The following is a 10612-nucleotide window of genomic DNA, read 5'->3' as shown; positions in this document are numbered from 1 at the left end:
CTGAATGAGCAGGCAATGAACTGTTTATTCCCAATTGCTAAAAGTAGAAGTTTTTATATTTTTTCCAGTCTTCATAATAGTCAAACACTCATATGTGGCACAGCTGGTACCAAATTCCCTGCACTGGTCTCAAATGCAATTGCCATGCCTGGTTCCCTTTGCCTGCCTTAGGCTACTTTCACACTTGTGTTTTTGCTGAATCCGGCAGGGTCTAGCGAAAACACTTCCATTACTGATAATACAACCATCTGCATATGTTCAGAACGGATCCGGTTGTATCATCTTTAACATTGCCAAGACGGATCCGTTATGAACTGCATTGAAAGTCAGTGGGGGACGGATCCGTTTTCTATTGTGGCAGATTGTGGCAGAGAAAACGGATCTGTCACCATTGACTTGCATTGTGGGCCATGATAGATCTGTCTTGCTCCGCGCCCCAGGACGGAAAGCAAAACGCAGCATTCCGAGAACGGAATGGAATGCATTTTGGAGCATTCCGTTCTGTTCAGTTGCGTTGTGTCCCCATTGACAATGAATGGGGACAAAACGGAAGCGTTGTTTTCCGGTATTGAGACCCTATGACGGATCTCAATACCAGAAAATATTAACGCGGGTGTGAAAGTAGCCTTACCCTGCACCCCATGAGCTCCATTCTGTATGAATGACTAGAATTTATTCATATTGTTTGCTATTTTACTACCAAGAGGATGCACAATACATATGTAACTAGGCAGTTCTTAATAATATTTATTAATAATATTTATCATGACCTGTACATAGAGCAAAACATAAAGAAGCAAATATCAATATAAAAGATGAAGTGAAATGAAGTAATGGCTGGTTGTTTCCTGCCTCATTCAGCGGGTGGTGGGAGTGTGTGAATAGAGGAATGCCTGTGCTGGCCTGTAGGTGGGTGTGTTTCCCAGAGAGAAGCACTGGGAATGGATCTGTCAGCCCAGTCATACAGCTAATTAGCTCAGCCTTCAACAAAGATAAGCAAGGCAGGGAGGAGGACCCCCTGAGGGCTTTTACATTCTGGCCAATGCCTGATTGGCAGATGTTTAAAGAGAGTTCTGCATCAATGAAGTGCACACATTCAGTGCAGAGATGGGATAATCCAGGCATGAGGACAGTGTTCAGTGCAAGCAGCTAACATGGACAGGACCCTAGACTCTCTCCAACTCCTCGTCACCCAGGTGTTGCCACAGAGTGACCCCAGCATGGTGTTCAGAGACTGTAAGTATGGCCGGAAACTTGGGACTACTTGTCCGAATGCTGTACATGGATTCATGCAATGTGGATACTGATGGAATAATATGGATGCACCTATAGGATCTGGAACATGTGCTTAGTAGTCCATTCAGTGGCTGCAATCCAGTTTATGTTTCTTTTTATTAGATATGTTATATAATGCTTTATTTGTGTTATTCGCTGAACACGGGGTACATATAATAGGAATACGCAGCTGGTACTGTATACAGGAGGGGCAGTATAGACTGGTACAGGTGTGCAACTAAAAGTGCTATCAATGAACTATATGCCATATGTGTCTGCATGTAGACAGCCATCAGAAAGGTCTCCTGTGTCTGATTTATTATGCACTGCATTGTGTTTTATGATACATTGTACTTTCATGTATCTGCTGTAACTTCAGCTTTCCAACTAAGAATGGCATGAGCAGAATCTTGGGACTTGTAGTTCCACAAACTACAGGCATCTTACAGCTGCACAGGTTGTGTAAAACTACAAGTGCCAGAATGCCCTGCCTGTCAGAACTTGCTGCATTGCTGAGAAAGCCAAGCCTTGTTCACATATTTTCATCTAGCAGTTTCCTCTAACTGTGGTTTGTGGTATTTTGTTGTAATGATTTTGGACATATTGTAGATGCTTTTCCGACCCCTTATTTCCCACAGTCTTTAATTATCCTGAGAGCATGGCAGCCTGTGGCCATGTTACTGGCAAATTATGCTGGTACTTGTAGTTGCAGTGTTACTTATGAACGTTTCATTTAACAATCTTTTATCCATTATTGTGTTATTAAACCTTCTCATCGTTGAACCTGATGGCCACCACGTTAGCAAAAACAAATCCGGATTATTAAGCTACTGTTTAACCACCGACTTCTGGGTATCCATGATTTACATTTCCTTAAGTAAATAGAAAGATGAGAGATTCATTAAAGTATGTTTAGTAAGTAAACATGCTTTTATTGTACCTATTAAATAGTAATATCCTCATGCCCTCAAGCTCAGAGTGGGAGACAGTCATTAGTGTTTATGCAGACAGTGTATTTCTTCCAAGACTCCCCCAGCGCACAGTGGTGTGGTCTATACTAATGGTGGGCATAGAGGGGTTAATACCGTATGTAAGCTCTGATCACTGGAAGTGGCATTAAGAAATCGGGGAATGGATCACAACATTACACTTGTATCAACATCAACCAGTTTCCCATTCAGTGCAATTTTGTATCGGAATGCCACGATTGGAGCAGATTTGCTATGGGAAATCATCCTGGGTTTACGTATATTAGTTGTGTCTCACCACAAGTCTGTCTGGAGCTCTATCTGGCACACCATAGGGGGCACGGAGGCATGCTTCCAGACCTACTAACAAGCCGGGTCAAAAAACGCAGCAGTTAATTTAAACAAAAACAAAACAAAAAAACTGGTGCAATGACCCCTATGTGTAGTGCCAGATTGCCAGACATATGTGAATGCACCCTTAATTTTTTTTTTGCATGTATCTTGCTCCAAGTCAGTTGTTCAGAATGTTTGTATGATGGCAACCAATTCTGTGTGACTACCGATATAAGTGATGATACCCAATATAACAAACAGTACATATCCAGGAGAATTCAGTTATGTAAGATATGTCATCAATTGGTAGAGAGTGCCATTGACCATGTCTTATAATACAAAGTATTGTAGATAGATATTCTGTAAATGATGAATCCATGATGTTAAAGGGAACATGTTATAGAGCAGGAAATGCTGAGCATATTGATATATAGTTTTGTGGGAAAAGATTCAGTAAAACTTGTAATTTACATTTTAGATCTCTGCTCAATCTGGTCTTTTGAAGTTCAGGAGGCGTCCTATCAGTGATTGACAGCTACCTCTGTATACACAGTCATAGAGGGAAGGCTGTCAGTCACTGATAGGACCACCTTTCTGACTTCAAAGCCCAGAAGGAGCAGAGATATCGAAAAATATATAAAAGTTATACGGAATGTTTCCGCATAAATTAATCTGCTCAGCTCCTCCTGCTCTATAACATTATAACTGCTGATTACACTGCATTTTCATGGTGACCGGTCCCTGTAAAGTGATGTCACTTGTGTCATATTTTGAGTGTCCCATGATGGATTGTTGATCGTGTAAATATCATGTAGCCCTGCCATCACCTGCATGCTGTCAAAAGCTTTTAAGTCTCCTTGTGGTTTTATGACATGTATAAAAATGGCGGTGTTTATCAGTAAAGCTATTGAGATTAGTCATGTGGCTTGCAGGCAAGAAGAGTTGTGGTGAGACAACCCCTTTAAATGCCTGGCTGTGATAACAAAATGTATTATAAATTATACTATTTTGATTTTGCACCCACTTCCCTAGTAATATTTGTTTTGAACATAGCAATGTTTTTTTTTTTTAAATATATAGATGTTGGTAAGGCCTTGTTCACATCTCCATTTTTTGAGATCTGGCAGGCTATTCCAGCACAGAGCAGCCTGCTGGACCTCATGGATTTGGCATTGGCAGATCCTCTATTTCACTGACCAAGGGTTTGGCTTTGTGTCTCATGTTAGCTCTCGTCGAAATGGAAAAGAACTGTACAAGAAGGATGGTTTGCATCTTTCTCTCAAGGGAATACATTTCCTCAGTGAACAGTTCAAAGTATTTGCTAAGGAGCATTTAAACTAGCAAAGGGGGGAAAAAGAGTGATAATCCAGCAGTCTGACTGCCCCCCGGAACAATGCCAGAAGATGCTAGTAGCACATAAGTTAAGAAATGACAAGCTCAGAGTCTTGTCTACAATTGCTTGAAGTTCAGGTAATAAGATCAATGCACTTGAGTCTATAATGGCATCTGAGAATATAGATTTAGTGGCTGTTACTGAGACATGGTTCAATGGGAGTAATGACTGGGATAGAACAATACCAAGGTTCTCTCTATATAGGAAAGACAGGGAAGGCAAGAAAGGGGGAGGGGTGGCACTGTATGTGAAAGATAGCATAAAATCTAATTTAATACAAGTTAGCGAGACCAATTTAGAGTCAGTTTGGGTTACGTTGCAGCTTGATAATCATAAGGTAACTCGTGTAGGTGTGTTATATAGACCATCTGGCCAAGTCAAAGAATTAGATGATCTACTAGTTGAGGAAATAGCTAAAATGACATTGAAAGGGGAAGTTATCATTATGGGAGACTTTAATCTTCCTGATGTAAACTGAAAAACCAAAATAGCTAGTTCTGCCAGGAGTACAGATATTCTAAATTCCCTACTGGGATTATCTCTACAGCAAGTAGTTGAGGAGCCAACCCGGAAGGAGGCCATTTTAAATTTAGTATTCACAAATGGGAATTTGGTATCTGATATTACTGTAGGGGAAAGCTTGGGATCTAGTGATCACCAGACTGAGTCACACCACACAAAAACTAAAGTTTTAGATTTTAGAAAAACTGACTTTTCTAAAATTAGATTTGAGGTATACGAGTCAGATTGGAATAGTTTCAATGGAGTCCAGGAGAAATTGGACTACTTAAAAGTGGCACTATTGAAGGCAACAGATAATTGCATTAGGCTAGTCAGTAAAAGGAAAAAAAGGAAGAGACCACTGTGGTATTTAGCAGAAGTGGCCAAAATCATTAAAAACCAAAAAGATAGCATTTAGTAATTAAAAAAAAAAAAAACTAGGATGACAGGGAAATGTATAAGATTAGGCAGAGAGAGGCCAAGCAAGTTATAAGAGCTTCTAAAGCACAGACAGAAGAGAAATTAGCTTAGTCAGTGAAAAAAAGGTGATAAGACATTCTTCAGTTAGGGAGGAAGACTAATGAATCTTTTGATGCATGTGTCTTTACAGAGGAAGAGGTTCTAAGTCAGCTGTCTAAAATTAATACAAATAAGTCACAGGGGCCTCATGGGATACACTCAAAGCTATTAAGAGCTTAGCGGTGAACTAGCAAAACCATTAACAGATTTATTTAACCAATCACTGGTAACAGGAGTCGTCCCAAAAGATTGGAAATTAGCAAATGTTGTGCCCATTCATAAGAAAGGTAGTAGGGAGGAATCGGGCAACTATAGGCCAGTAAGCCTGACATTAATAGTGAGGAAATTAATGGAAACCATATTTAAGGAGAGGATTGTGGAGCATCTAAAATCCCATGGACTGAAAGATGAAAAACAGCATGGGGTTACTTCAGGGAGATCATGTCAAACTAATCTTATTGATTTTTTTTGATTGGGTAACTAAAATAATAGATGGCGGAGATGCAGTAGACATCGCTTATCTAGACTTTAGTAAGGCTTTTGATACTGTCCCACATAGAAGGCTTATCAATAAATAGCAGTCTTTGAGCTTGGACTCCCATATTGTTGAATGGATTAGGCAGTGGCTGAGGGACAGACAACAGAGGGTTGTAGTCAATGGAGTATATTCAGACCATGGTCTTGTTACCAGTGGGGTACCTCAGGGATCTGTTCTGGGACCCATATTGTTTAATATCTTTATCAGCGAAATTGCAGAAGGTAAGGTGTCTTTTTGCTGATGACACAAAGATTTGTAATAGGGTTGATGTTCCTGGAGGGATACACCAAATTGAAAAGGATTTAGGAAAACTAGAGGAATGGTCAAAAATCTGGCAACTAAACTTTTATGTTGATGAGTGCAAGATAATGCACCTGGGGCATAAAAACCCAAGAGCAGAATATAAAATCAGTGATACAGTCCTAACCTCAGTATCTGAGGAAAGGGATTTAGGGGTCATTATTTCAGAAGACTTAAAGGTAGGCAGACAATGTCATAGAGCAGCAGGAAATGCTAGCAGAATGCTTGGGTGTATAGGGAGAGGCATTACCAGTAGAAAGAGGGAGGTGCTCATGCCGCTCTACAGATCACTAGTGAGACCTCATTTGGAGTATTGTGCGCAGTACTGGAGACCATATATCCAGAAGGATATTGATACTTTGGAGAGAGTTCAGAGAAGAGCTACTAAACTAGTACATGGATTGCAGGATAAAACTTACCAGGAAAGGTTAAAGGACCTTAACATGTATAGCTTGGAAGAAAGACGAGACAGAGGGGATATGATAGAAACTTTTAAATACATAAAGGGAATCAACAAGGTAAAAGAGGAGAGAATATTTAAAAGAAGAAAAACTGCTACAAGAGGACCTAGTTTTAAATTAGAGGGGCAAAAGTTTAAAAGTAATATCAGGAAGTATTACTTTACTGAGAGAGTAGTGGATGCATGGAATAGCCTTCCTGCAGAAGTGGTAGCTGCAAATACAGTGTAGGAGTTTAAGCATGCATGGGATAGGCATAAGGCCATCCTTCATATAAGATAGGGCCAGGGTCTATTCATAGTATTCAGTATATTGGGCAGACTAGATGGGCCAAATGGTTCTTATCTGCCAACACATTCTATGTTTCTATGACTGCAATGAGGTCCGGCAGTCATCTGGTCAGTTTCCGGCATAATTGCTGTGTTTCGACTGGACAAAAAACGTTGCATGCAACGTTTTCGTGTCTGGCCGATAGCCTGTATTTGTGCTGGATCAGACTGCGTTCACAAGTCGTTTTTGGAGATCCCATCATACTTGTATCTCCTATATTGATTAACAAAAACTAATAGAGTATTAATGGTGGGCTCTTCTATAAAACATCCATAAACCCTAATAGAGCATATAGTGGTTCCTGATAGGACCAGAATGTGCTGATCTGGCTCCTGGAATCCTGAAACATTGGCTATCATCCCCTTTTTTCACTTTCCACCCTGTCAGTGATCAGACCATATGTCGCACACTGCATCAAATTGGTCTACATGGCTGTTGTCCCAGAAGGAAGCCTTTTCTAAAGACGCACAACAAAATGTGCAAACAGGTTGCTGAAGACAGACTAAGGACATGTATTACTGGAACCATGGCCTGTGGTCTGATGAGACCAAGATAAACTTATTTGGTTCAGAAGATGCCAAGCATGTGTGGTGGCAACCAGGTGAAGAATGCAAAGACTAGTGTCTTGGCTACAGTCAAGCATGGTGGTGGGAGTGTCATGGTTTGGGGCTGCAGTGTTGCTGGCTGTGGGGAGCTACAGTTTATTAAGGGAACCATGAATGCCAACATGTACTGTGACATACTGAAGCAGAGCATGATCACCTCCATTCGGAAACTGGGTCACAGGGCAGTATTCCAACATAAAAACGACCCAAAACATACCTCCAAGATGACCACTGCCTTGCTAAAGAAACTTAGGGTAAGGCCTCTTGCGCACGAACGTGTGCGCCCCGTGGCCGTGCTGCGGGCTGCAATGCACGAACACCCACCGTGGGGCAGCCGCATCGGATCACGGACCCATTCACTTTAATGGTTCCGAGATCCGGCCGTTCCGAAAAAAGAATAGGACATGTTCTATCTTTTTGCGGAACGGAAGTACGGGACGAAACCCCCACGGAAGCACTCCGTAGTGCTTCCGTAGGGTTCCGTTCCGCACCATTCTGCATCTCCGGATTTGCAGATCGATTGAAGTGAATGGGTCCGCATCCGTCATGCGGAATGCACACCGAACGGTGCCCGTGTATTGCGGATCCGTAAATGCGGTCCGCAGTACAGGCACGGAGCGCACATGTTCGCGTGAAAGAGGCCTAAAGGTGCTGGACTGGCCAAGCATGCCCAAGTGAGTTGAGGTAATGCTGGAAGATAATGATGGCCACACAAAATATTGCAGTTTGTGCACAGTTTGGCCACTTTCACTTAGGAGTGTACTCACTTTTGTTGCAAGCGGTTCAGACGTTAATGGCTGTGTTGAGTTATTTTGAGGGCACACCACTGTTATATAAGCTGTACACTAACTACAGTACATTGTAGTTACAGGTGGAGATATCTTTAAGAATAAGAACACAAGCCCTCTATAATTGTGCAGTTTAATAGCTAATTAGACATCAAGCCCACATACAAAGAAGCAGACTGACATTAGTTTTGCAGATCTCAAATTATGTTCAATATATGTTGTTTAAGGAGACTTTAAATCCAGAAATGTAATATTTTTTTATATATCATAATTTGAAACAGACATGACATATGGCACTGTAGGGCAGCAGTAGCAGAATGATGGTGTGTGAAATTGATGTCGGTGAGAGAACATCCTGTATATCAATCAAATGAAGATATACTGCCAGTCAGTAAATCATATCCATGATTTGTTTTAAGTTTGCCAGTTTCCTCCACCTACTATATATTTCACTCCACTGGGAGGCGATCAAGGTTTTTCATGCAATCCTATGGCTTTCCAAGGCTGGCAGACTTCATAGGTATTTAAAGGGTATGTGTCATCAGAAGATGACCTATTGTTTTAATCATGTTCTTATGTTAAACAGAAAACAAATTCGTAAGTTTTTTTTTTTCCATCACTATGTTTCAAAAAATGTATATAGTCCTGCAATTTTCACACTGGCCACCTGACCTGGCCTAACATATAAACCTAACATATAAATTAGTGGATTATAGATATTTTAAAGGTCCAAATTGCACCAAATAATGAAGTTACGGTCTAATATACAGGTAGAAACCATACAGATAGTTTAGCAAGGAGAAATTTACTAAATGTTATGCTCATTTATGCAGGGACAGGGGGACTTTGGTTAAAAAGAGGAAGTGTCTTCCAAAAGAGGGAGACTTGGGAGGCATGCTGTTGTGATATCTGATACTGGTATCTGATAACTATATCATACATACACTACTCACAAAAAGTTATGGATATTTGGCTTTCAGGTGAAATTTATGGAAACCGCAAAAAGTTCACGCTACAGCAATATTATATCATGAAAGTAGGGCATTTAAGTAGAAGCATGCAATGGTGATTTCCTTATCTCGAACAATTTATTAAAACAAGAGCCAACAACAGTTGTTTGTATACTCCCACGAATAAAATGTCAATGTCTCAAAAACTTGTCATGTGGCCTTGAGCATCAATTGCAACTTGACAACAACGTCTCATGCTGTTCACAAGTCGACTTATTGTCTGCTAAGACATGGCACCCCACTCTTCTTGAAGCGCGGCTCTCAGGCCATTGATGTTCTGGGGTACAGAGTTACGTGCCTCTACACGGCGACTCGGCTAATCCGATAGGTTTTCAATGGAATTCTGATCTGGAGAAAGTGTAGGCCACTCCTTTTGAGGTACCCCATTCTCCAGCAGCCATTCCCTAATGATGCGACCTCGATAAGCTGGCGCATTGTCGTCCATGAAGATGAAATAAGGCCTAAGTTGTTCATGCAGAGGCACAATGACTGGATTAATGATGTTATTCAAGTAGTATGGGCTTGTCACTATACCATTCACAACGTGTAGGGCGGTTCTATATTGACTAGACACACCTGCCCACACTGTTACAGCACCACCACCAAAGGCTCATCTTGTGACAACAGTGGCTGATGCATAGCGCTCTCCTTGACATCTCCAACATCGTTGGCGGCCATCATTTCTGCTCAGCGTGATTCGACTTTCATCAGTGAACAGCACTGAGGATCACTGGTCTCTTGTTCAATGTTCCCTGGCCCATGCAAGACCATGAAGCCTGTGGTCAGGTATCCTTGCAGGTCACTTAGCACTCAGACCACGCTGATGTAAACAGTTTTGAATGGTCTGATGTGCCATTTGGGTGCCTCTCACCTCCCTTAAATGTACCTGGAGTTGTGTGGCATTCGTCATCCGGTTCCACAGGGCATCCGGTTCCACGGTCATCAGTGTGGAATGTGGCCAAAGGACGTCCACTTCTATGCCTTTCTGTGACTCTTTCAGTCTCTGTATCTCTGATGCAACCTGCTGATGACACTCTGTGACACTCAAAGCTCTAAGCTCAGTCGCCACTTCCGTCTGAGAACATCCTGCTTGAAGCCTCGCAATGGTGAGGTACTGTTGATCAACTGTTAGCTATCGTCTTGGTCTCATGATGTCAAAATGTGAACAGCATTTAAATACCAATTCTAATTGAACCAGGAAATTTATTGGCCGATTCATGAATCAAACACCTGTTGTGAATTTTGCCATTAAGCTCCTTGTTAGAGAACAGCAAGTTGTGCAAAAAGTACTGGAACAGTTGGACTAGTGTATTCAGAAGTTTAGAGAAGGTCACATTAAGTTCACTTGCAAAGGTTAGAGTGCATTTTAGGTTCATCCTGAAATTTCACCCACAAGCCAAATATCTCTAACTTTTTGTGTACTTTTATTTGTACTTGTATTATTAGTCTGTGGTAATTAATCAATGTTGTTACTAATCACTGATATCTGATTACTATGTTATATATATTATCAGTCTGTGGTATCTGGTCACTAATGTCACTGATCACTGGTATCTCATTACTATATCATACATATTATCAGTCTGTGGTATCT

At 41.2% G+C, this 10612-nt stretch overlaps 1 protein-coding gene across 1 annotated transcript in view; it reads left to right on the top strand.

Annotated features, from left to right (window-relative positions):
* The first annotated feature begins 1011 nt into the window (after nt 1-1011).
* Nucleotides 1012-10612, top strand: part of LIX1 (limb and CNS expressed 1) — a 194390-nt gene continuing 184789 nt past the window's right edge. The window contains exon 1 of the mRNA XM_040421573.1: nt 1012-1236. Within this exon, the coding sequence (XP_040277507.1) occupies nt 1155-1236 (82 nt within the window). The 5' untranslated portion in view covers nt 1012-1154. The remainder of the gene's footprint in view (nt 1237-10612) is intronic.

Source organism: Bufo bufo, chromosome 2 (genome assembly GCF_905171765.1).
Source record: "Bufo bufo chromosome 2, aBufBuf1.1, whole genome shotgun sequence".
NCBI lineage: Eukaryota > Metazoa > Chordata > Amphibia > Anura > Bufonidae > Bufo > Bufo bufo.
This window is presented reverse-complemented; position numbering and strand designations above follow the sequence as displayed.